Source organism: Nelumbo nucifera, chromosome 2 (genome assembly GCF_055504915.1).
Source record: "Nelumbo nucifera cultivar China Antique chromosome 2, China Antique-T2T, whole genome shotgun sequence".
Classification (NCBI taxonomy): Eukaryota; Viridiplantae; Streptophyta; class Magnoliopsida; order Proteales; family Nelumbonaceae; genus Nelumbo; species Nelumbo nucifera.
In genome coordinates, this window is record NC_142650.1 from 44,859,207 (window position 1) to 44,885,820 (window position 26,614).

Genomic DNA, 26,614 nt, shown 5'->3' on the forward strand with positions numbered 1-26,614 from the left:
GAGTCTTCTTTGAATTGAAGTAGGATATGACAACTTAGTTTGAGTCCTACAAGGATTATTGAGTCTAACAGTTTGACTCCTAAGACTATTATGAGTCTAACAGTTTGACTCCTAGGATTATTATGAGTTTAGAGTCTATAAATATGTATGAATGTTTTACACAAAGGCTATTGAATTTTCTTCAGCTTATGCTAACTATGGTGAGTGATTCCCATGCCCTAGAGTGATTCTAGGCACCCTGTGAATGATTCTAGGTATTTTCTCTCTCTTTCTCTCCCTATTATCTCTCTTATCCCTTCAAGAAACCACTACAGCCATCAACATCCATAAAACCAACCTATTCTTAATAGCTTATCAAGACATACCCTAATGGTAAGAATGATCATCTTTTTTCCACAAAAAAAAAAAAGAATGATCATCTTTCATATAGGAGTTCTGAGTTCAATTCACGTTACAAGCACATTATTTTTACATGAGAACTTAAATGGAGTTAACAATTTGGATCAGTAATTACCTAGAGTTAATGGTTGTAATTAATACATTAATTTAAATGGACAATTGGAATTACCGAGATACTGATCAAAGAGAATGGTGATAATAAGGGAAAAATCCCGATAGGTACTCTGTATTTTAGGCCGAGTTCCAATTTAGTACCCGTACTTTAAATCGCGACAATCTAGTACCCAAACTTTCAATCTGCAACAATTTGGAACCCAGCATTAAATTTCCGTCAGTTAGAAGATAAGAAGTCCTAAATACCCCCCAGCTATTTCGAATAATGTATGAATTACCAATTAAAATTACAAAAATAACCCATCATCTATTTTGACCAATGCAAGTGGGAACCACTGTTACACCCCCACCAATTCAAAGCGTTCGAAAATCCAACCAAGAAGACTTCTTCAGGTTTGTGATACAAGAAGAAAAAGAGAAGAATGTCGAGCACTGCCAGCCAGGTTATTCGCTGCAAAGCTGTCGTAGCATGGGAAGCTGGGAAGCCATTAGTGATTGAAGAAGTGGAGGTGGCACCTCCACAGAAAAATGAGGTTCGGGTGAAGATCCTCTACACCTCTCTCTGCCATACCGATGTTTACTTCTGGGAAGCCAAGGGACAAAATCATCTGTTTCCTCAGATCTATGGCCATGAGGCAGGAGGGATAGTTGAGAGTGTCGAAGAGGGTGGATCTTGCACCAGGAGATCATGTCCTCCCTATTTTCACCGGGGAATGCAAAGAATGTGCTCACTGCAAGTCCGAGGAGAGCAACATGTGCAGCCACCTTAGAATCAACACTGACAGGGGTGTGATGCTTAACGATGGTCAGTCCAGGTTCTCCATCAATGGCAAGCCTATTTACCATTTTGTTGGCACCTCCACCTTCAGCGAATATACTGTTATTCATGTTGCCTTGCCAAGATTAATCCTTTGGCCCCTCTAGACAAAGTTTGCGTCCTCAGCTGTGGTATCTCCACAGGTCTTGGTGCCAAATTGAATGTTGGAAAACCTCCAAAGGATTCAACAGTGGCTGTCTTTGGATCGGGAGCTGTTGGGCTTGCTGCTGCAGAAGGGGCTAGAATAGCTGGGGCATCCAGAATCATTGGAGTTGATTTGAACCCAAAGAGGTTTAAAGAAGCCAAGAAGTTTGGGTGCACCGAGTTTGTGAACCCAATGGACCATGAGAAACCAGTTCAAGAGGTGCTTGCTAAAATGACTGATGGAGGAGTTGACCGGAGTGTTGAATGTACCGGAAACATTAATGCCATGATCTCAGCATTTGAATGTGTTCATGATGGTTGGGGTGTTGCCATTCTTGTGGGTGTACCTCATAAAGATGCTACATTCAAGACCCACCCCATGAATTTATTGAATGAAAGAACTCTCAAGGGTTCATTCTTTGGCAACTACAAACCACGATCTGATCTTCCCTCTGTTGTAGAAAAATACATGAACAAGGAGCTTGAGCTGGAGAAGTTCATCACTCATCAAGTCCCTTTCTCGGAGATAAACAAGGCTTTTGATTACATGCTGAAAGGCGAAAGTCTCTGATGCATCATCCGAATGGATGGTTAAACTGAATGGATGTCTGCATTTCAGTCAAAGCAAAATAGATATTGATTATTGGGAGTTTTCTGATAGATGTTTATGCCGTATTTGTGAACAAAGAGTCATGGTTGTTACTTTTTTCATTTTGTTCTTGTTATCTCAAGTTTGTATTCGATAGGAAAATGTAAAATGTAACGTTTGGTATTGAATTACTGAATATTAAATCTTCAGCTTTTGACTTCTTGTTCAAAAAAGTAGGAACCACTGTTCATACTTGCATTTACAGAGAATCCAAAAACCAACTCCCTCACACCGGTGGTGTCAAGCGAATGCGCCGCCTTGGTGAAAAAAATCCATTTTCACTTTCTGTGCTCTTTTCACATACTGATGTAACCATTCTGGTCACGTATCAGTATTTTTGTGATGTATCGATTTTTTTGGCTAAGTACCTCGTCAGTGACATCTACTCCCAAGTGGCCTGTGACTCAGGGGCTGAAGTGGAACTCCCTAGTGTAGTGCAACTCGGCTGTAGACGGCGGGAGCCAAGGAACCTGCGAGAACTGAATCAAAGGACCCGGGGGTGTTTACCCGGCGAGGCCACTCCGATGGCTAAGTTAGCACTCTGATAGTAGAGAGCTTGAAGATGAGATTAGGGAAATGAGAGAGCTAGAGAGCAGAGGTTACCTCCATTTTTCCTCCCCCCTTTTCCCCTTTGGGGGGTTGGAGCTCTTATATAGCGGTGTTTTGACAGATCTGGCATAACCGCCTCTGATTCTCTGCCGAAGCCGTTACTTGCCAGGGCTGAGCTGGTGGGCACAGGTAACCGTTGTAGAGTACGGCCCTGTCAGACAAGGGACACCTCTCAGGGCTGGCAGGCACGATGCCACTTGGCGAGAGACGTGGGCGTAGGTCTCCAGATTTGGCAGGTACGGTTGTCAGGTAGGAAATCATCCTACGATATGCCAAGCTGCTCTGCAACGAGCTACCTTGCACCGAGCTACTTTTCACCAAGCCACCGGTAATGTGCCGAGGTGCTTCTACCCGAGGCAGGTCTTCGTGGCCTACTAGGAGGTGAGCTGTTCGTAAGACGCTAGGCTGCCTGTAAGTGGCGAGCTGCCTATAAGTGTCGAGCTGCCTATAAGTGCTGAGCTGCCTGTAAGTGGCGAGCTGCCTGTAAGTGGCAAGCTGCCTGTAGGTGACGAGCTGCCTGTAAGTGGCGAGCTGTCTGTAAGTGGCAAGCTGCCTGTAGGTGACGAGTTGCCCGTAGCTAGCTCGAGCTGTCTAGTTGGCAAGAGGCTGCACTTTGTTGGCATGAGGTGCCAGGTGTCATAATTTCACTAGAGGGCCAAATCTACCCTCATCATTTGCCCCCCACTCCCGAGCTAAGAGTAACTCGACGAAGGGAGTAGATTTCTCCTTTTGGCTCGTAAGTCGACGAGCTAGTAAGCGTTGATCCAATTTCTTGGGCTCTGGGAGCTGCCTGTAAGGTGAAGAGGTCTCCACCAGTTCAGTACTGTAGCCCTTAGGCTCTGGGGGCAACTTATAGTCCACTTTTGCTGATTTTGCCCATGCTGAAGAAGTGACTAGGTCTTAAGTAGTAATGTGGCCCGTAGGCTTTGGGAGCGACTCGTAGTCCACTCTTCTTGACTTTGCCCATGCCAAAGAGGCGACTGGGTCTTAAGCAGTTTTGTTGCCCACGCCGTAGAGGCGACTGGGTTTTTCAGCAGTAATGTGGCCCGTAGGCTTTGGGAGCGACTCGTAGTCCACTCTTCTTGACTTTGCCCATGCCGTAGAGGTGACTGGGACTTGTGTGGTGCCGAGGTCTCTGCCTGTGAGGTGCTGAGCTACCTGTGAGGTGTCGGGCTGACCAGGTGCCGAGCTGCCTATGAGGTGTCGGGCTGACCGGGTGCCAAGCTACCTATGAGGTGCCGAGCTGACCAGGTGCCGAGCTGCCTGTGAGGTGTCGGGCTGACCGGGTGTCGAGCTACCTGTGAGGTGCCGAGCTGACCAGGTGCCGAGCTACCTATGAGGTGCCGAGCTACCTATGAGGTGCCGAGCTAACCAGGTGTCGAGCTGCCTGTGAGGTGTCGAGCTGCCTGTGAGGTGTCGGGCTGACCAGGTGCCGAGCTGCCTATGAGGTGTCGGGCTAACCGAGTGCCGAGCTACCTGTGAGGTGCCGAGCTGCCAGTAATTGCGCTGCATCAGCCTCATAATGCCGGTCACCCACTCCTACAAGAAGCTACTAGGAGCTCAACCTTCGGGGGCAGCACTACTAACTTTAGGTCGCCAGCTCACACGGGAGCCATGGAAGGCTCGACCAGCAAGGGCGCCCATGCAGTCTGTTGGCCGCCAACTCCCGCGGAAGCCACGAAGAGCTCATCTTAGTAGAGGGGACCTCACGAAGAGGACTGATGAGGTTTTATTTGAATTGAAAGTAAAGTTGGTAGAGCTGCTTAGCCTGTTAACTCCCTGCATAGTCTTTGAGTTCATACAAAATGGAAACTATAAAGCGAGAGCTTCAGTTTCTAAAAAGTGAGGACTTAGCTTTTTGGGAGGAGAGGACTTAGCTTTTTGTAGGATGAGAACTTAGCCTTTGTAGGATGAGAACTTAGCTTTTGTAGGATGAGAACTTAGCTTTTTGTAGCGTATTCCCACAGACGGCGCCAATTGATGTAATCATTTCTGGTCGCATATCAGTATTTTTGTGATGTATCGGTTTTTTTGGCTAAGTACCTCGTCAGTGACGTCTGCTCCCAAGTGGCCTGTGACTCGGGGCTGAAGTGGAGCTCCCTGGTATAGTGCAACTCGGCTGCTCTCTGGAGAAGATGATCTGCTCATCTTTGTAGACGGCGGGAGCCGAGGAACCTGCGAGAACTGAATCAGAGGACTCGGGGGTGTTTACCCGACGAGGCCACTCCGATGGCTAAGTTAGCAGTCTGATAGTAAAGAGCTTGAAGATGATATTAGAGAAATGAGAGAGCTAGAGAGCAGGGGTTACCTCCATTTTTCCTCCCCCCTTTTCCCCTCTGGGGGGTCAAAGCTCTTATATAGCGGTGTTCTGACAAATTTGGTGTAACCGCCATTGATTCACTGTCGCAGCCGTTACTTGCCAAGGCTGAGCTGGTGGGCGCGGGTAACCGTTGCAGAGTACGGCCCTGTCAGACAAGGGACACCTCTCAGGGCTGACAGGCACAATGCCGCTTGGAGAGAGACGTGGGCACAGGTCTCCAGATTTGGCAGGTACGGTTGTCAGGTAGGAAATCTTCCTACGATACGCCGAGCTGCTCTGCAACGAGCTACCTTGCACCGAGCTACTTTTCACCGAGCCGCCGGTAATGTGCCGAGGTGCTTCTACCCGAGGTAGGTCTTCGTGGCCTACTAGGAGGCGAGCTGTTCGTAAGACGCCAGGCTGCCTGTGGAGTGGCCAACTGCCTGTGGCGAGCTGCCTATGCCAAGCTGCCTGTAAGTGGCGAGTTGCCTATAAGTGGCGAGCTGCCTATAAGTCGCGAGTTGCCTGTAAGTGCCGAGCTACCTGTAAGTGGCGAGCTGCCTGTAGGTGACGAGCTGCCTGTAAGTGGCGAGCTGTATGTAAGTGGCAAGCTGCCTGTAGGTGACGAGCTACCCATAGCTAGCTCGAGCTGTCTAGTTGGCAAGAGGCTGCACTTAGTTGGCATGAGGTGCCAGGTGTCATAATTTCACTAGAGGGCCAAATCCGCCCTCATCACATACAACTGTAATCACCATTTCGCCAAAATGGTTTTAGATCTGAAAATGGTTCAGATAAAAACCACATTTCTTCGTCGAATGAAAATGGTTCAAATCTGTGCACGACTCTGGTATGGGTGTTTTCATACCCATCAGATCTGTGCGCGGCTCTAGAGATGTTAGGGAGAAGCACCTTTCTTCGTCGGCCTCTCCTTGTCGTTTCTCCAACCGATTTTGAAGAGAAAGGGGTGGAATGGAAGTGCTAGGCTCTCTTCTCCTCTTTCATTCGTTCACCCCAGAATGAAGAGAAAAGGGGATTAGGGAAATAAGAAGGGTAAAGGGTAAAATGGTCCTTATATTTTTGTAAAGGGTAGTTTTGGTATTTCGAAATTTTTAACCTGCACCTGATATCACGTGAGTCTTCTAACTGACGTCGGGTACCAAATTGTCGCAAATTGAAAGTTCGGGTACTAGATTGTCACGATTTAAAGTACGGGTACTAAATTGGCACTCGGCCTAAAGTACAGGGTACCTATTGGGAATTTTCCCTAAAAAATATGAGGAGAGAGAGTAGAAGTATGTTTTCAACCCGCAAATGAACTGGCCAATTGGACCAGTTGACCTTGCCAATGGTTTAGCAAACCGTCCAGTCCAGACTAGTGAGCTCTACCACCATCTTGGTGGCCCATCTGATTGGACTGATCCAATGTTGACCACATGTTAAACAGACTGGTTGGACTAGTTAACCTTGTCAGTTGTCCTAACCAATTAGTTGAACCACTAAACCATGTGCCTCAATCAGCGGATCACAAGTTAGATATTTGATTATCTTTTTTTTCTTTTTTTGTATTTTTTCCATTTCCATCATTAATAAAAATATGTATCTTCTTCGTCACACTTGATTCTGTTTAATATGATCAATATATAATATTAGAGGCATGCTCATTTTCTTTTCTTTTTTGTTTGTTCAGCCATTTTCTTATAAATTTTCTGTAATGTTGTATTTTATCTATTTTATATTTTATTATTTAATTATGACATCACAGATTGATTTATTTAATTTGAACAGTTGAATCACAGATCCACCAGTCACCACCTGAAATAGGAAAGTGGTTTTGTTTCTGGGTTGAACAGGTACCTAGTTACCTACAACCCAACCCAACCCATTTAACTCTACCCAATGGGTCATTCAACTCATCTCCAACCTGCTAAGTAAATGGATGAGTTTGGGCAGGTTATAAATGGGTGGGTTGGGTGGGTTCAGAGGGTTGGGTTGAAAATTGCCACCCCATTCATCATAACTAAATACACTTGTAGGGGCAATAAAATCAAACTCCCAGATTATGGCAGTCCTCTCAGGGGTATCCACTTGGTCATTTAAGGAAGTTCACTAAAGAACCGGACTAACCAACCCATTCCCCTATTTGTATACATATGCCTATGTGAAACAACTAGATGAACAAATACCATAATATTCTCTTTGTTGTAATCACTATCTTCAAATATTATTTATTAGAGGAAGTTTGTTATCATCAAGAAAAAACATACCTTGCAGGAACAAGTGCAAGATAAGTAACAGCACCAGGAAAAAACTGGATTAGAGCATATCCACCAACAAGCACTATAGCAAGGCCCTTGCAAAGCCGAGTAAACCCAGAGAAAAGGCTAGAGCCCTGACAGTAAAAGCTAATAAACAATTTTAAGTAATTCTTATAAAAAGATCAGACTCTGTTGGACTTAATATAAATAAAAAGGAGAAAAGGTGCAACAAAATTTCACCAAATAAGTACATGCAATGTTTAGAAATGCAAAGGCATGATGCAAGGCACTAGCATATTCCATTTTGTGAGGCCCTTAAGACTCATGCGATTTCATTGTTTCAAGAAAAAGCCATAAACTAAAATGAGAAGCACAACTATTCATGAAGATATTATATTTTCATATAAAAGTAAGGATAACTAATCACCACATAGACAAAGATTGTTAAATATGAAGAGATTTAAAATAAAACTGATCACATTTATATAAATCCTTCAAGACAACTAGAAAACTCCTAAGGTAAAGCAAAACCTCAAATTTTAATTACTTGCTTAGAAAGCAAGAATATACACATGGAAAACTTATAATTGGTCCTTAACTTGGTCTTGTAATAAAATCCCTACTTCAATTAATGCATGAAATGTGTAGTTTTTACATAAAACATCTGAAGGTCTAAGACACATGCCGTAGTTTTAGGCATGAATATTAGAGTTGACCCTCAAGGCATCTTCCCTAGGCTCACATGCCCTTTAAAACACTGAGTAAATATAGTAGCATAGAAAGGTGGTATCTTTTTTAAATACTTCTCATCTAAGTCACAAGCATAATGTCTATTAAAAATAGGGAGAAAAAAAACTAAGACTTTATACAGATACCTCCCACTGGACTTGTGTTGGATTTTTTTTTCTCTTTTTGAAAAGAAAAACAGCATACACTTCAAAGAGGTACAGAAGCTTTTTTGTGAAAGTAAGGGAAAACTTTCATTAAAAGATAAGAAAGATTACAAGAGAGAGTGAATAGATTTCGTCAACAACAGAGAAAATAAATTCTTACAGAATGTGTGTATCTTTTTTAAAACACAGAGTAAACATAAATTATATTTAATTTATGTTTTTAATTCAGTTTTTTATTTTTTATTTGGAAAAAATATTAAAAATTGTGATTTGAGGCTAAAAGGAAGCTTTTTCACAAAATTAGTGGGGCAAGGCACTTGGGATGCATAGATCTCAAAAGTTACCCAAAATCAAAAAAAGATCACCCCAATCGAACATCGGCACAAAGTTATGGCCTCCTAAAGTTTGCATACACATTTAGTGTATAACCCATGACCCAGTCACCAGGTCGAACATGTCAATGGTCCAACTGCCTAGGTCAAACGGTTTTTTACCAATTTCCGAGTTTTATTAGAAGTGGACCTAGAATCTTGGCCAGGTGACGGTTTGAATGGTTCAACCAGCCTGATCAATGACAGGTTGAAAAAAAAACACTGGAGTTACAAAGGCATCCCATTGAGCCAACACCTAATATAAAATCTCTACAAAACTTTTATCATTTTCATATGGTTCAAGGCAATCAAGAGAGGATGCCATCAACATGAAAGCAATAAGACGCGTCTTCTAATTAAACTAGAATGATCATATGAAATTAGCTTTTAGGCAAACACAAACAAACAAACTAATAATTGATGATAATCAGATAGTGGGATTAGTTTTTCATTCACTCAATGGAAAATGCATTCTATGGTACCATTGACTACCAATACAACAAAATAATTCCAAATATAATGAGAAGGCCCTATTAGAGATATGATCTGACCACAACTTAAGGGATTATGAACTTGACTTGGGCCTCTTCAAGATTGAGAGTAGTCACTTTGTATGAAAAAAAAAATGCCAAAGATTAGGTCCATATCCAGTCTACCCCTCCCAAGATCCCAAATAGCTAGGACCATCATTGGGTAATATCCTTTCATGATATCTACGATACGGGCAATTACTTAGTGCAGTGGTAACTTATTGGGCTGACAAGAGTATGAATGAAGGTTTAAATCTGAGACTTGCCACTTTGTGCAAACAAATGCCCCATGAATTAGGTTCATATCCAATCCATTGCTCTCAAGATGCTCAATGACAAACATTGGATAATGACCCTTAGATAAGATCAAGGACAAAATTAAACTCCGGGAAAGACTGAAAAGACAACCATACCAAAGCCTTTAGACTTGCAACATTAAAGGAGTGATCAGTGGTGGATGGCTGCATGTCAATGTTAGTCATCTCTAAAAATTACAAAACCCAACTAACAGTAGTAGTGGATGATAACATTGTAAGAAAAGCAAACTTGTTTCTTACAAGTAATAAAGATTTTATCACATTGTAAAACTATAAGAGCCACACTTCACAAAAAAAAAAAGCCCAAAGATCAAATATCTTTATAGTACCACCCTCTACACCAAAACATTCCACCAATTATATGAAAAATCTCCTCTGTTATAATTCCTTAAGAACAAGAAAACTGAACTTGTTGAGAGGAACAAAGCCAAAAAATATCAAAGGCATTTGCTTGAATATTAACAGAAATATGAGCATTGAAAAGACACAACTAGCTATCTTTCAGCATTTTTATTCAAAGACAATTGTGGTGGAATTAAAAATGTAGAAGAAAATATGGTTCATATTTCTATACTTCCATTTATAGCTTAGCAGAACCTTGGTGCTTGTACAACAATGGTATAAGTTAAGTCAAAAAGATGGGACCCAACGAGACGTTTTAAGTTTCAACCTCTAAAGACAAGGGTGCTTCAAAAGAGGGAGGATGAGATTTATGCCTAGGCTCTTTTTAGTTGAATTTAAGATAAAGGATAACAAACAATTACCATAGAAAATGACAATCTTATGGTGTAAGCTTGCACACAATTGGCTGGAAAATAAATGTTCTCGAAATGATTGAGTAGTATTTATAGGAAAGTGGCATTCCTTCTAATCTTCTGCAAACCATATTTTGAAAAGAGGGTAAATCCTCTATTCTAATATCAGAACCCCTATATATTCTTAATCAATCAGGTCATTTCCAAGTTAAGCAAAACACCATGAGAATTAGGAAAATAATTCATTTTTATATTCTTAGAATTTCCCGATTCTAAGAAAGATTTTTGTTTTATGTGCAATCAAACACAGCCCTATATTAATTTCTACGTTCCTGATTTCTGGGATGGAATTATTTACTTTGTCAAGTAGAACCAGCAGCAATTATTTCTTATTTACTTGGACATGTTTTTTTGTTTGAATTCAAGAATCTAGGTAATTTCATTGAAGTAAATTGCTGATTAGGCAGCTTGGGTAGTATATTCTTGTCCAAAGCTTCCAACAGTCAGAGTTTTTGCTTGCAATATCAACTTTGGAGGTTGATCACCCTCCAAAATGATCAAGTAAAGCAACCCCTCGAAGAGATCAACGCCCATTTTCCCTACTTTACAAACAGGATATTTTGTTTATAATGTAATAGAGTTATATGGGTTCCATAACCACATGGGCTATCAAGTATTGATGGGACTACTTGGGGGTGTGGTAATAGACAATGGACTTCTACCAGTACTATGTCGTTCAGTTGGTGCAATATCCTAAGGCCAGTAAAGGGTTTGAAAAGGCACTCCTTTGATCAATACTTTAGAGTCTTTAGTAGTCCTATCGGCATAATAGATCCTTTAAGCGTGTTTACTTTTGGGCTGTATTTGAGGGGAAAAGTATAAATATAACAACAAAAAAGGTGTCTTTGGTATGAGATCCATGCATATGCATTTCTTCTGAATATTTGTTTTTAAACAGAAATCTACTTGAAATGTAAATGTACATATGGAAGGAGACGAGAAACGTAGATTGGGTCTATAAAGGAAAACGGAAAGCAGCGGGCGAGACAGGGAGATCCAGTAGGTGATAATACCGGAAGAGGATCCTCTACTAAAGAAATCATATCTGGTAATGGTGCCTCACAAAGAAATTTTAGCTACGTGACTACAGAGGACTGAAACTTCAGGGGAGAAGGAAGGAGGGATTCGAACATTTCGCTGCCCGTTAAATAAATCCCATAGAGAAACAGAACTTTTTATCCGGTCGAGTTTCAAAGATGCAATTATAATTGAAGTGTATACAATATGCAAGAAGAGATGGATACACAGAGAGGATTTTAATTTAAAAAAAAAAAAAATAATAATAATAATAATAATAATAATAATAAAAGAGCAGAACGGTTTTCGTCCTTACTCCTCCTAGCGTCTGAGAACTCATTGCCGAAGATTCCCAATCGTTGCAGCTAGTGATCTGATGAGTTCCCTGCTTGCCGTCTAGACTCCACCTTTTCTCAGGTCTTTCACCGTGTCGCGGGCCTTGTAGCTGTGTGTTATGAACAGAGAGGAGTCAGACAAAAGACTAGTACCAAAACAGCGCCAAGTCAGTCCTAACCGCGCTAAACTATTAACTAATAGTACAAGAGGCAATTGTATGTACGTATGTATATACCTATCACGTAATGTATGTATGTATGTATGCCTATTTCTAATACCCTGTGCCGGTTGTTAGAGGATTTTAATAGAGGGTTACTATTGGAGCTGCTTTTTTTAAAATAAATAATTCCAACTAATTATTGTTAACACAAAAAAAGAAGGGAGATTTCATGCCCATTCTCTACCCATATTAGGCTAATCGATGTAAAAAGTTATTAGTGTAAAACTACATCGAACCGTAAAAAAATGACCGTTGATCTTCGAAAAATGTGATGATAAAAGTATGGAGTTTTATATTTACTTTCGATGAAGTTTTACATCGATTTACAAGTTACAAATGCCCGATAAAATCAAACCAGCGTAAACATTTACGTCGATGACATTTCACATCAATTCCAAATGCAGCTATAACCTCACAATACATACAAGAGTGATGTAAAGTTACAATTCAACACAAATAGAATGTGGATAGTGATAAGGTTCAAAATTTCGATATAATACACCTGATAAATAACAAAGGGGGTTTGGATATTTTGGCATTTTCATGGTAAACAAGACCAAACCCCTAGCCTATTTTCAAAAAATAAAAATAAAAACTAAAATGTTTTGTTGTATCAAAATTCAAAAACACCAGATACGCCTAGTCATTTAGGTTATGTTTGATTTGAAGGAAAAAGTAAGGAAAGGAAGGGAAAGTTAAGGAGACCTATACAAGATTTGTAAAGGTTTTCCTACATTTTCTTTCCTTTCCCTACTTTTTCTTCAAACCAAACATAGCCTTAGGATATAGAGTTGTGGGCAAGATATTATGAGTGGACAAGAACAGGTACCGTGGCTGGTCATGGACCCGATCCTCTTATTTGATTATGGGTGGTAGGGCCCATTTACTGCTTAGCAACTCAGATTGCTCCAAAGGTGCAGGAGACGAGATCAGATCTGTGCCTCACAAACGTGCCCAGATCTATTCCTCGTAGAATGTCTCACAACAACCTCATGGCATGTCTTGACCATATATCAGGAATATCTCTGGTATTTGTATTTATTATTCATGGGAGATGTTTCTAATACAGGGTGGGATATGACTATAAGATCCGTGTAAAACTTGTTTTGTGAGGAATAGATCCCTATTCTCCACAAACACCTCACATGCATATCTCAGCATACAATGAAAATATCTCCTGGGAGATATTCTCAATACATGGTTGGGATATATTGTGGGGCGTAGATGTGAATTTGCAGGAAACACAGTTGGTAAGAGTTAAGACTGATTTCAGTCCACTTTAGTTGCCTTGACTTCGGAAATTTGGCGTTGAAGAGTTGAGATAATCAGATCTGCTGTGAACAACTGAAGACGGACGTACGTAATCGGTATGTAACCGATCACAAGTGAACACATGGGACCCATGTATGATGTGGACCCATGATTGCTTACTAAGCCTGTTATGCATGTCTCTGTTCGTAGCAGATCCCATTTGTGAAGCTTCGTGAAAACCCGAAAAAAAAAGTCAGTTTGATATTTTTATAAATACCTCCACGCATGGATCTTCTTGCAAAACATTCTGTGGACACCCTTAAATAGATTTTCAACCGGTTGGCACGGAAACAGCAGCATTTCTTTAAACGCTCGTAATAACACACAGCACCCTTCAAGGGAAAGCCCATTGTTTCCCACTTTTGCTTTATCATTATACAAAAGTTTTAGGCCTACCAATTATATATTTGGCATCGGTGCTGCATTTGTATATGTGTGAATTAGAAGCATCGTTTTTTAAGAAAATGGTGTCTTTTATTTTTGTTTAAAAACGTTGCTGTTAGGTAGAACGTTTCTTGGGGGAATAGCAATACCTTCTGCTTGGTACCAGTGCTCTATATCTGTTTTCAGCACTGGTACCTGATGTAACCGTTTTTGGTCACGTACCATTTTTTGTGATGTATAAATTCTGCCTGGTGATGCTCCCTGGTGGCGAACTGCCTAGGGGCGAACTGCCTAGTGGCAAACTGCCCGGTGGCGAACTGCCTGGTAGTGCTCCCTGGTGGCGAACTGCCCGGCAGTGCTCCCTGGTGGCGAACTGCCTGATGGCGAACTGCCTGGTGGCGCTGCCTGTGGCGAACTGCCTGGTGACGAACTGCCTGATGGCGAACTGCCTAGTGGCAAACTGCCCGGCAGTGCTCCCTAGTGGCGAACTGCCTGGTGATGCTCCCTGGTGGCGAACTGCCTGGTGGCGAACTGCCCGGTGGCGAACTGCCTGATGGCGAACTGCCTGGTGGCGAACTGCCCGGCAGTGCTCCCTGGTGGCGAACTGCCTGATGGCGAACTGCCTGGTGGCACTGCCTGATGGCGAACTGCTTGGTGACGAACTGCCTGATGGCGAACTGCCTGGTGGCGAACTGCCCGGCAGTGCTCCCTGGTGGCGAACTGCCTGATGGCAAACTCGTCACTTGACTTGCTCCTAGGCGGTCTGCAACTCAGAAGATGGTGGAGCTCCATGGTGCAGCGCAACCCGACTACCCTCCGCGTGAGGTGATTCTCTCTCCTTTGTAGACGGCGGGAGCTGAGGGACCTGCGGGAACTGAATCAGAGGACCCGGGGGTATTTTCCCGACGGGGACTCTCCGATGCCTAAGTTAGCATTCTGATTACAGAGGGCTTGGAGAGAAATGAGAGAGCTAGAGAGCGGGGGTTACCATACTTTTTTCTCCTTTTTCTCCCCCTGGCTTTGGGGGTCGAAGTCCTTATATAGTGGTGCCCTCGCGGGTTAGGTGGGTGAAAAGCCTTCAAATGGTAAGACGTCATATCCCGTCAGAACCCGGGTACGGTGATGAACTCCTCGAGGTTGTCAGGCTGGCGCTTGTGCCAGGCGGCCAGGTTGTCAGGTCGGCACCTGTTAGTCGACGGGTCGGTGTCCGGGCCAGGTTGCCAGGCCGGCGCCTGTGTCTGTCGGCGGGTCGGTGTCCGGGCAAGGTTGCCAGGTCGGCGCCTGTGTCAGTCAGCGGGTCGGTGTCCGGGCCAGGTTGCCAGGCCGGCGCCTATGTCTGTCGGCGGGTCGGTGTCCGGGCCAGGTTGCCAGGTCGGCGCCTGTATCAGTCGGCGGGTCGGTGTCCAGGCCAGGTTGCCAGGTCGGCGCCTGTGTCAGTCGGCGGGTCGGTGTCCGGGCCAGGTTGCTAGGCCGGCGCCTGTGTCTGTCGACGGGTCGGTGTCCGGGCAGGTTGCCAGGTCGGCGCCTGTGTCCGGGTCAGGTTGTCAGGTCGGCGCCTGTGTCCGGGCCAGATTGCCAAGTCGGCGCCTGTGTCCGGGCCAGGTTGCCAGGTCGGCGCATGTGGCAGGCTGATCCGGCCAAGTCGCGCGCAGGCCGCGCCAGGCCAGCCAGACCGGTGCCCGGGGGGGGACCAACTTGTTAAGTTGTTGCTTGGGGGCTTGCCTAGTTGTCACGAGGTGCCACGTGTCACAATTTCACTGGAGGGCCAAATTTGCCCTCATCAGTACCCATTAAAGAAAGTCATGTCACTGCCACATCATGTCTTCGTTGGCAACAACATGCTCCAAATTGAGAAAACATTGAATTTGACGTTTTCCCAAACCACACCTTCTCAATTTCTAAAACGTGGTTTAGAGCACCATTTTTTATGAAAAAACGATTCCAAACATGTTACCATTTTCTTAAGCACCAATTTTTCCAACGTGGCGCAGATATGTCACCATTTTCTGAAGCAACGATATTGATGCCAAACACCACCCAAAGTTTTCTTTCAAGCAACGACTACTCTGGTTAAAAATCACAAGAAATGCAAGAAATGTGAGTGCAAATGAAAACAAAATGGTTTTTGTCAAACAAAAAATGGTAATTTTATTTTAAAAAGCATACTTTTCAAAAATTTTCACTCAAACGGTTTTCAAAGCAAAAATACCAAAATAAAGGTATTTTATGTAATTTGTACTTCAGTATTTTTAAAAGCACAGAAGTAGAAGCCTATCCGAACAGAGCCTAAAATTTTGTTTATTTTGTTTTCTTTCCTTTTCCTAATTTTTTAATCTACTTAACAAATTATTATAATAACTTTTAAGAATAAATTATTATAAATAATGATATCTAATATACTATTTACTCTAGGGGAAAATATTGAGAATAACCAATAATAATACTATTAATTTGGATGGGCCAATTTTCCCTTAAAAGATAAGGATGCAAATAATTAGATAACTGGAAATGTCTTAAAGCTCAAGCCTCATGAAAGTCACTACCTGTTGGTGCTCGGATTGGCCGAGGACAACAAAGTAATTTCACCCGAAGGCTGGCCGAAGGCTTCGAGGGTTCGGAGAACTTGCTGCTGAGGCCAAGGCGGAGAGGGCTCCAAATACTATAGAAGTCGAAGGTAGGCAAAATACATCAGAGGCCCTGGATGAGAACCCGAGGCAGAGTCTCTGGCAGTCAAGTTAGTACAAGGTATGAAGAGGGGAACTAGAATATAGCTTTTGAGATTAGTTCCAGATCCAGATGTAGATTGTATTCCATTCCTCCTTTTTACCTGGAGGGGGGCACCCCTATTTATACTTGAGCTGCCTGGAGGTAGGTGGAGATGAGCGCCTGAGATGGGTGTCGTACGAGGGCAGTTAGAGAGCTTTGTGGGGACGCGTGGGCACTCCGCGACTGGCTCCGTACAAGGAGAGCAGAGTAACCCTTGTTGTAGCGAATCTCATTCCCAGATCTAGCGCTTGTGGGCTGGGCCTCCCAGCCTCAAATGGGCTAGGTTGGGTCACCCCACATCACTTGCCCCCACTCCCGAGGCCTAGGAGAAAAATTCGGATTCGACTTATGGAGTAGTAATGGTGAGCGCCAATGGACCTGGTAGTCGAGGTGTACCCCGCAGTGGTATCCTCTTTTGCGTCTCTACTTGGTTCGTCTTCATAAGTTGGGCCAAGGCTACGAGTGGTTTATGGCACTACCGCTTCGAACCTAGGGGGCCGAAGGCTGTTTAGGCCGAGGACCAGTGACACCGAGGGGCCCGTGAGGCCCGAGGATCCATGCGCAGAACGGCTTTCCGGATGAACCGGTGTGCGTTCTCGCAGGAACGGGTCGCCCAAACCGGCGGGTCGCTTTGGGCGGACGCGTTGGTCCGTCCTAAGCATCGTTTCATCTTCCGAGGGTGAGCGCTCAGGGGTGTGGCACAACTGAATCGTAGGTGCACCCTGAGCGTCATTTCGCCTTTCGAGGACGGGCGTTCAGGGGGGTAGTGTGGCTTGATCATAGGTGCGGAGACATTTTGCGTCCGTTGGATCAGGGACGATCTGAGCTGTCGCTAGCGCGTCGTTTCGCCTTTCGAGGATGAGCGCTACGTAGCGTGCTGTGATTGGGTTGTGGAGGCGGTGACTCCTCATCTATTGGATCTCAGGATATCTGGGTCGTTCATTTTCCTTTAAATAGGGCCCTTGGCGGCAACACTCTTGTCGTTTGCCTCTAAGCGCCTTTGCCTTTGAGTGAACTCGGCTTCCAAACTCTCCAACCTTCAATGCTTCATTCTCGCTCTTTCTTCTTCCACATTTCCTAGGTAATTTTAAACAATGTCTTTTTCAGATTCGGGACCTAAGTGCTATGATCTTCCGAACGAATCAGAGGGGAGCTCTTTCCGAACCCCTTCTCCCCTTTCCCCTTTGATTCCTTATACTCTTGCCCCCCTTTGGCAGGAGGTTGAGGTGCTTCAGGGGAGGGTAACCTTTGAGGGTGCCGAAGGCAGCAGTCAAGGCGAGGACTCTCCCTATGAGAGTGCCGCCTCCGTGACACCGAGGGAGGTCGAAGGGTCCTACACAGCCGAGGGGGAGGGAACCCTAGACCATGTTCCCGAGACGAGGGTTGCGCAGGCAATAGCTGAGACCGATGTCCTCCACCTAGGTTTCGAGAACTCTCTGGATGGGGACCAGGACAAAGCTCTGGCAAGGCAGTACTTCATTCCCTCGTCCTAGAGGGTGCCCGAAGTAGGCGGACGACCGTGGACTCCTAAGGAGGGGGAGATCTGCATCTACCAACATTTTCTTTAGTTCGGTCTTCGGTTTCCCCTTCATCCGCTAATTTTTGAACTATTGAGGGCGTATGGGATTACTCTTAGCCAGCTAGTGCCCAACGTCGTTAGGACTATAGTGGCCATGTTGGTGGTGGCTCGGTTCCAAGGAGTGGAACTGACGCCAAGACTCTTTTGAGCGTTGTTTGTGCCGAGGAGGCATTCTTCCGAAAACAGCATGCACTACCTCCAACCCCGTAGGACCAAGCCGATAGACAATCCTTCTTCCATGCATAATTGGAAGGGAAAATTATTCTTTTTTGTCATGTCCCAAGGGTTGGTCCTTCAAGTCGGGGTGGGGAGAGGTTAGCCAGGCTGCGGAGAAGAGTGTCCCCGTGCTCATGAGTGAGGAGAACGAGGATCTCGTGCGGTTGCTCGACCTAGGGAGAGTCCAAGCCTAGCCTTTGGTGGAGGAAGAGGCCCCACTAGTTTTTGTGGGGCTCAGCCTTGTTCCCCTCGATAGAAGAGACCATGCGGTCCCTTAACATGCCCTTTTCCTTTTTTTTTACTGCATTACTGATGGTTTTGCTTTGTTCGCAAAGGTGCCAATGGATGCCCGCCAGGCTGTGTGGGAACGTGCTCGCGCCATGCAGAAGGAGCAGGCTAAAATGCCTCAGAGGCCTTCTGACAATCAGAAGGAGAAGGTCTCTACCCCTGCGAAGGGGGGGTCCTCTCGTCAGGTTCCTAGTAAAGGGACCACTCCAGCAGCTCCCACGAAGGGAGCAACTTCACAAGTCCCTACCAAGGGGAAGAAGCTCGCCGAGGAGGTACCGCCGAAGCCAACCACTGGGTCACAAAAGCCTGTCCAGGAGATAGAGACGGGACAAAAGAGGCCGCCCGAGGAAACCGCGAGGGATTAGCCCCCACAAAAAGTGGCCCGTTTCGGGGGCTCGACGAAGGATGCCTCAATGGGTTTCCACAAAGAACGAATGGTGTTGTTTTCTACCCCCACACCCTTGGAGGAACTCGTCGAGCGATCTAACTAGATCTTTCGTCCCTAGTGGAACGTCCACGAGGTGGACTCCATCCGGGAGAAGGGGGTTTGTCAAGCCCTGGTGAGCGGGGCCCTCCTCTCGAGGAATCGCTTTCAAATGTTGGGCAAGCGCCCGAGAGAGTCTACACCTAGGGCCTGGGAAGCCTGGCCGAGGTAATGCTTGTCCCTTTTCCTTCATGGCTTTTTGTTTCTTTGTGGAATACTAACTGTTTCTTTGCTGCAAGTCTGCCTTCACTATGTTGGTCTCGAGGACCGGATGAAGTTGACCTTGGCCCAAATGGACAAGCTGGAAGAGGAGAAGGGAAAGCTCTAGCAGGCTACCGCCGCTACCGAGGAAAAGTACCATAAATTCCGGTAGAGCCTCATCGACGAACAGAAGTTCCGGATGGAGGCTCAAGCGCAGCTGAAGGAGGTGTAGGAGAGCCTCTCCAAGGAGCAAATGGAGAGGGCCCGCATCGGAAGCCTTCTTTCCAAGGCAGAGCAACGTCTCACTCAAGCCGAGGGAGATGCTGCCAAGGCGAAGAAGAAGGCCGAAGGGGCAACAGAGCGTGTTGCAGAAGTCGAACAGAAGGCCGTTGAGGCCAAGAAGATGGCCTAGGAGGCAGAGAAGTGGGCCAAGGAACTGGCTGACCTCGCCTCGCAGTGGCTCTGCCTGACTTCGACGCCGAATCATTGAAGGTGATCCCTGATTCTCTCGAAGAGGTTGTTAACTCTTCTCTTCACCCTCCAATAGGAGGCAAGGCCTAAGCTAGGCTTTTCTGTTTTCTTCTTCTCTCCTTTTTTTTTTGACAATGTACATGTATTCGGCCTGAGGGGCTGTGAAACAATTTTGTAAAGCCAAAACTTTTTGTACATAATGAAAAGTAGTGGCATTTTTTGATTTTTTGCCTCAACCATTGCATTTGTTGTTTTATTTTTCCTTGTGTTTTTTGCACTTATGCTTTTGCAGTTGAAGGGTCCACGCCCCTCCAAAAGAAAAAACACAGTGTGAGACAAGTGTAGTTCTCTTCAGTTTACTTGCACGTCAAAAGCATGGCAGAGGGGTGGTCGAGGCGAAGCCTCCATGGCTAGGTCGGGGCTTGCCTGGCCTGACGCCCTTCTAAGTGTTCGCTTAGGTAAGGCCGAAGAGGCCTGTGATGGGGGGAGGCCGAAGTGGAGCATGGGGCTCACCTGGCTCTCCTCCCCTGACTTATACTTGGGTAAATAGCAAGATGACCTGTCGACATGAGAGTGAGGGCCGAGGTTGAGTTGAGGCTCTCCTGTCTCCTGTTCATCAAAGTGTTGGCTTCGGCGAGGCCGAAGTAGCCTGCCGTATTGAGGGGTGGCCGAGACAGAGCTAAGGCCTGTCTAGCTCCATGGGGCCTAGACAGGCCCGTTTGGCTCCCATGTCCCCGCACGTATGTTTCGACGAGGTCGAGCGCAAAGCTCTAAGAAGGCTGACTTCCTTTGTTGGTAGTGCTAAGGGTGAAAGTTCAGGAGGCTAACCACCACCGAGGTGGGGAATTGAGGCACATGAGGCCTCAGTCGCTCAGGGGGGGTAGTGTGGCTAGATCATAGGTGCGGAGACATTTTGCGTCCGTTGGATCAGGGACGATCTGAGCTGTCACTAGCGCGTCGTTTCGCCTTCCGAGGATGCGCGCTACACAGCGTACTGTGATTGGGTTGTGGAGGCAGTGACTCCTCATCTATTGGATCTCAGGATATCTGGGTCGTTCATTTTCCTTTAAATAGGGCCCTTGGCGGCAGCACTCTTGTCGTTTGCCTCTAAGCGCCTTTGCCTTTGAGTGAACTCAGCTTCCAAACTCTCCAACCTTCAATGCTTCATTCTCGCTCTTTCTTCTTCCACATTTCCTAGGTAATTTTAAACAATGTCTTTTTCAGATTCTGGACCTGAGTGCTATGATCTTCCGAACGAATCAGAGGGGAGCTCTTTTCGTACCCCTTCTCCCCTTTCCCCTTTGAGTCCTTATACTCTTGCCCCCCTTTGGCAGGAGGTTGAGGTGCTTCAGGGGAGGGTAACCAACCTTTGAGGGTGCCGAAAGCAGCAGTCGAGGCGAGGACTCTCCCTGTGAAAGAGCCGCCTCAGTGACACCGAGAGAGGCCGAAGGGTCCTACATAGCCGAGGAGGAGGGAACCCTAGACCATGTTCCCGAGACGAGGGTTGCGCAGGCAATAGCTGAGACCGATGTCCTCCACCTAGGTTTCGAGAACTCTCTAGATGGGGACCAGAACAAAGCTCTGGCAAGGCAGTACTTCATTCCCTCGTCCTATGGTATGAGGGTGCCCAAAGTAGGCGGACGACCATGGACTCCTAAGGAGGGGGAGATCTGCATCTACCAACATTTTCTTCAGTTCGGTCTTTGGTTTCCCCTTCATCCGCTAATTTTTGAACTATTGAGGGCGTATGAGATTACTCTTAGCCAGCTAGTGCCCAATGTCGTTAGGACTATAGTGGCCATGTTGGTGGTGGCTCGGTTCCAAGGAGTGGAACTGACGCCAAGACTCTTTTGAGCGTTGTTTGTGCCGAGGAGGCATTCTTCTGAAAACAGCATGCACTACCTCCAACCCCGTAGGACCAAACCGATAGACAATCCTTCTTCCGTGCATAATTGGACGGGAAAATTATTCTTTTTTGTCATGTCCCAAGGGTTGGTCCTTCAAGTTGGGGTGGGGAGAGGTTAGCCAGGCTGCGGAGAAGAGTGTCCCCGTGCTCATGAGTGAGGAGAACGATGATCTCGCGCGGTTGCTCGTCCTAGGGAGAGTCCAAGCCTAGCCTTTGCTGGAGGAAGAGGTCCCACTAGTTTTTGTGGGGCTCAGCCTTGTTCCCCTCGATAGGAGAGGCCATGCGGTCCCTTAACATGCCCTTTTCCTTTTTTTTTTTGCTGCATTACTGATGGTTTTGCTTTGATCACAAAGGTGCCAATGGATGCCCGCCAGGTTGTGTTGGAACGTGCTCGCGCCATGCAGAAGGAGCAGGCTAAAATGCCTCAGAGGCCTTCTGACAGTCAGAAGGAGAAGGTCCCTAGTAAAGGGACCACTCCAGCAGCTCCCACGAAGGGAGCAACTTCACAAGTCCCTACCAAGGGGAAGAAGCTCGCCGAGGAGGTACCGCCGAAGCCAACCACTGGGTCACAAAAGCCTGTCCAGGAGACAGAGACGGGACAGAAGAGGCCGCCCGAGGAAGCCGCGAGGGATTAGCCCCCACAGAAAGTGGCCCATTTTGGGGGCTCGACGAAGGATGCCTCAATGGGGTTCCACAAAGAACGAATGGAGTCGTTTTCTACCCCCACACCCTTGGCAGAGCTCATCAAGCGATCTAACCAGATCTTTTGTCCCTAGTGGAACGTCCACGAGGTGGACTCCATCCGGGAGAAGGGGGTTTGTCAAGCCCTAGTGAGCGGGGCCCTCCTCTCGAGGAATCGCTTTCAGATGCTGGGCAGCGCCCGAGAGAGTCTACACCTAGGGCCTGGGAAGCCTGGCCGAGGTAATGCTTGTCCCTTTTCCTTCATGGCTTTTTGTTTCTTTGCTGCAAGTCTGCCTTCACTATGTTGGTCTCGAGGACCGGATGAAGCTGACCTTGGCCCAGATGGACAAGCTGGAAGAGGAGAAGGGAAAGCTCTAACAGGCTACCGCCGCTACCGAGGAAAAGTACCATAAATTCCGGTAGAGCCTCATCGATGAACAGAAGTTCCGGATGGAGGCTCAAGCGCAGCTGAAGGAGGTGCAGGAGAGCCTCTCCAAGGAGTAGATGGAGAGGGCCCGCATCGGAAGCCTTCTTTTCAAAGCAGAGCAACATCTCACTCAAGCCGAGGGAGATGCTGCCGAGGCGAAGAAGAAGGCCGAAGGGGCAACAGAGCGTGCTGTAGAAGCCGAACAGAAGGCCGTTGAGGCCAAGAAGATGGCCTAGGAGGCAAAGAAGTGGGCCGAGGAACTGGCCGACCTTGCCTCGTAGTGGCTCTGCCTGACTTCGACGCCGAATCATTGAAGGTGATCCTTGATTCTCTCGAGGAGGTTGTTAACTCTTCTCTTCACCCTCCAATAGGAGGCAAGGCCTAAGCTAGGCTTTTCTGTTTTCTTCTTCTCTCCTTTTTTTTTGACAATGTACATGTATTCGGCCTGAGGGGCTGTGAAACAATTTTGTAAAGCCAAAACTTTTTGTGCATAATGAAAATCAGTGGCATTTTTTTATTTTTTGCCTCAACCGTTGCATTTGCTGTTTTATTTTTCCTTGTGTTTTTTGCACTTATGCTTTTGCAGTTGAAGGGTCTACGCCCCTCCAAAAGAAAAAACACAGTGTGAGACAAGTGTAGTTCTCTTCAGTTTACTTGCGCGTCAAAAGCATGGCAGAGGGGTGGTCGAGGCGAAGCCTCCACGTCTAGGCCGGGGCTTGCCTGGCTTGACGCCCTTCTAAGTGTTCGCTTAGGTAAGGCCGAAGAGGCCTGTGATGGGGGGAGGCCGAAGTGGAGCATGGGGCTCAGCTGGCTCTCCTCTCCTGACTTATACTTGGGTAAATTGCAAGATGACCTGTCGACGTGAGAGTGGGGGCTGAGGTTGAGTTGAGGCTCTCCTGTCTCCTGTTCTTCAAAGTGTTGGCTTCGGCGAGGCCGAAGTAGCCTACCGTATTGTGAGGTGGTCGAGACAGAGCTAAGGCCCGTCTGGCTCCATGGGGCCTAGACAGGCCCGTTTGGCTCCCATGTCCCTACACGTATGTTTCGACGAGGTCGAGCGCAAAGCTCCGAGAAGGCTAACTTCCTTTGCTGGTAGTGCTAAGTGTGAAAGTTCAGGAGGCTAACCACCACCGAGGTGGGGCATTGAGGCACATGAGGCCTCAGTCGTCCTGGTGTATTTTGACACATTAAGTCTTTAGCTAGGGTGTTTGCTACTTATTTATTAAGTCTTGGCATTGGTCTAGCGAGGGGGTATAGCCCTCGAAGGGGGTCGTGCGCCCTTGCCAGTCGCGAGGCCGAAGAGTTGTAAGAACTTAGTAGGTACACGCGTTGAGCATTGAGCCGAAGAGGAACTTTGCTTCATTCATTCCATAATTTCAAAATTATGTTACAATCACTTGTAGTGCATCCGTAGGTTCTCCAAATTCCATGTCCGAGGTATAGGTCTTCCATCTAGGTGTTTTAGGCGAAAAGTGCCAGGGCCGACGACTTGCTTGATCCTATAAGGGCCTTCCCAGTTGGGGCCCAACTTCCCTACTCCAGGTTCGGGGATCATGACTTTTTTGAGGACAAGGTCTCCCTCTTGATAGTGTCTTTCTTTTACCGTGGAGTTGTAGTAGCAGGCCATTCGCTGCTGGTAAGCGGCTACCCATATTTGTGCTTGCTCTCGAGCTTCTTCCAGCAGGTCTAAGTTTGCTTTGAGGGCTTCATCATTCTCGGCTTCATTGTACACCTCAACTCGGAGTGTCAGCTGGTCGATCTCTTCTGGGATTACTGCTTTTGTGTCGTAGGTTAAGCCGAAGGGTGTTTCTCCCATGGCTGCCCGAGGCATAGTTCGGTAAGCCCAAAGTACATTGTTTAATTCATCAGCCCATAGGCCTTTTGCTCGGTCCAATCTGGTCTTCAGTCCATCTAGTATTGTCCTGTTGGTAACCTCAGATAGGCCGTTGGTTTGAGGATAGCCTACCGAGGTGTACTGTTGCCTGATGCCGAGGGAGGTGCACCACTCCCGGAACTTGGCATCATCAAATTGCTTCCCGTTGTTGGTAACCAGCATGTAGGGTAGGCCGAAGCGGTAGATAATGTTTTTCCAAAACAAATTTTGGATGGCTCGCACCGTGATGGTGGCCAAAGGCTTGGCTTCCACCCACTTGGTGAAGTAGTCTACTACAATAATAAGGTGCTTTCTGCCCCCCGTGCCCTAAGGAAAGGGGCCAAGGAGGTCCATGCCTCATTTGGCAAAGGGCCATGGGCTGTTGAGGGATGAGAGTGGTGGTCAGTCGGTGGCACAAGTTGGCGTACCTCTGACATGGGTCACACTTTTGCACCAATCTTGTTGCGTCCTTGTGGAGGGTATGCCAGAAGTAGCCCTGCCTTAGGGCTTTTGGGGCTAGGGCTCTCCCACCGAGATGATTACCGTAGATGCCTTCGTGAATTTCTTGTAGCACATAGTTGCCCTCCTCTGGACAAAGGCATCGGAGGTAAGGCAAGGTGAAGGATTTTCGGTACAGTTTCCCCTCCAGTAGGGTGTAGTGGGTTGCCTGTCGTCTGAGTTGTTTTGCCTCATTTTTGTCTTCAGGCAGCCATCTAGTTGACAGAAAGTTGACGATGCGATCCATCCATGAAGGTTTGGCCTCTATTGGGAATACTTGGGCTTCTTCAATGGAGAACCGAAGCAGTTTCTCGACATGCACGGTCCGGCCGGGGGATTCGCTCGAGGTTCTTGCCAACTTGGAGAGGGTGTTAGCTCGTGCGTTCTCGACTCGCGGGACCTGTTGTAAGGAGAAGCGTTGAAAGTGGTGAGCTAGATCTTCGACTTTGGCAAGGTACTTGGACATACTTTGTTCCCTAGCCTCATACTCACCGTTCACTTGATTCACCAGTTGAGAGTCGCTGAAGGCCTCAACGTATGAGGAGTCGAGGTCCCTAGCAAGCTGCAGACCAGCGAGGAGGGCCTCGTACTCGGCTTCGTTGTTTGATGCTGGAAAGTCAAACCTTAGCGCATACTCCAGGGTGACATCATCTGGGGTGAGGAGGATGAGGTCCGCTCTGCTTCCTTTAGCATTGGAGGAGCCGTCAACAAAAAGCTTCCATCGGGGTTGAATCTCGCCGTCCACATGATCCCCCTCAGCATTTTTTGGGGGCTGGCGAAGGGCTCGGCTGAAGGTGCACTCCACTATGAAATCTGCCAGAGCTTGTGCTTTGATCGCGGGCCTCAGCTAGTACTGGATGTCAAACTCAAACAGCTTGATGGCCCACTTCGTCAGGCGCCCCGAGGTCTCGAGCTTGGCGAGGACAACCTTGAAGGGCTAGTTCGTCAGGACCACTATAATGTGGGCCTGGAAGTATGGCCGAAGTTTCCTTGCTGGAACTACAAGGGCGAAAGCCAACTTCTCTACCTCGGGTGGTAGTCTCGACGTCGTAGAGGACCTTGCTAGCATAGTACACTAGCTTCTGCACGCCATCTTCCTTGATGAGGATTGAATTAACTACTTCATCCCTAGCTGAGAAGTACAGGTACAGGGTTTCCCCTTCGGCCGGCTGAGTGAGGAGGGGAGGCAAAGTAAGGTATGCCTTGAGCTCGTCAAAGGCGCGCTGGCACTCCTCCGTCTATTGGAACTCTTTCAACTTCTTGATGGCACAAAAGAAAGGTAGGCAGCGGTTGACAAACTTTGACATGAAGCGATTGAGGGCTGCTATTCGGCTAGTAAGTTTTTGGGTCTCCTTCACCGTCTGCGGGGGTGTCATGTCTAGTATGGCATGTATCTTCTCAGGATTAGCCTCAATGCCTCTCTGAGTGACGACGAAACCTAAGAACTTGCCTGATGTGACACCGAAGGCACACTTGCTGGGGTTGAATTTCATGTTATACTTCTGCAAGGTGTCGAAGGTCTCGGCTAGGTCCGAGACGTGGGTCTCGGCTTTCAGGCTCTTCATTACCATGTCATCCACATAGGCTTCGACATTCCTCCCCATCTGTTCTTTGAACACCTTGTTGACAAGGCACTGGTAGGTGGCCCTAGCATTCTTGAGGCCGAAGGGCATCACACGGTAGCAGTATGTGCCATGTTCAGTGATGAACGAGGTTTTTTCTTCATCATCTGGGTGCATCTTTCTCT

General features: G+C 46.7%; 1 protein-coding gene and 1 pseudogene across 2 annotated transcripts in view; one reads left to right on the top strand and one right to left on the bottom strand.

The window, feature by feature from the left end:
- LOC104602641 (rhomboid-like protein 19) overlaps positions 1 to 26,614 on the bottom strand; it is a 35,519-nt gene that overhangs the window by 5,123 nt on the left and 3,782 nt on the right. The window contains exons 1-3 of one of the 2 annotated variants that reach the window (XM_088897285.1): positions 16,024 to 17,696; positions 11,546 to 11,674; positions 7,296 to 7,420 (exon numbers count right to left, since the gene is read on the bottom strand). In XM_088897285.1, the coding sequence (XP_088753411.1) occupies positions 7,296 to 7,420; positions 11,546 to 11,569 (149 nt within the window). In that variant the 5' untranslated portion in view covers positions 11,570 to 11,674; positions 16,024 to 17,696. Of the gene's footprint in view, positions 1 to 7,295; positions 7,421 to 11,545; positions 11,675 to 16,023; positions 17,697 to 26,614 lie in introns of those variants that run through there. The other variant, XM_010266406.3, reaches the window with a different exon arrangement.
- On the top strand, positions 708 to 2,069 carry LOC104602640 (alcohol dehydrogenase 1 pseudogene; annotated as a pseudogene).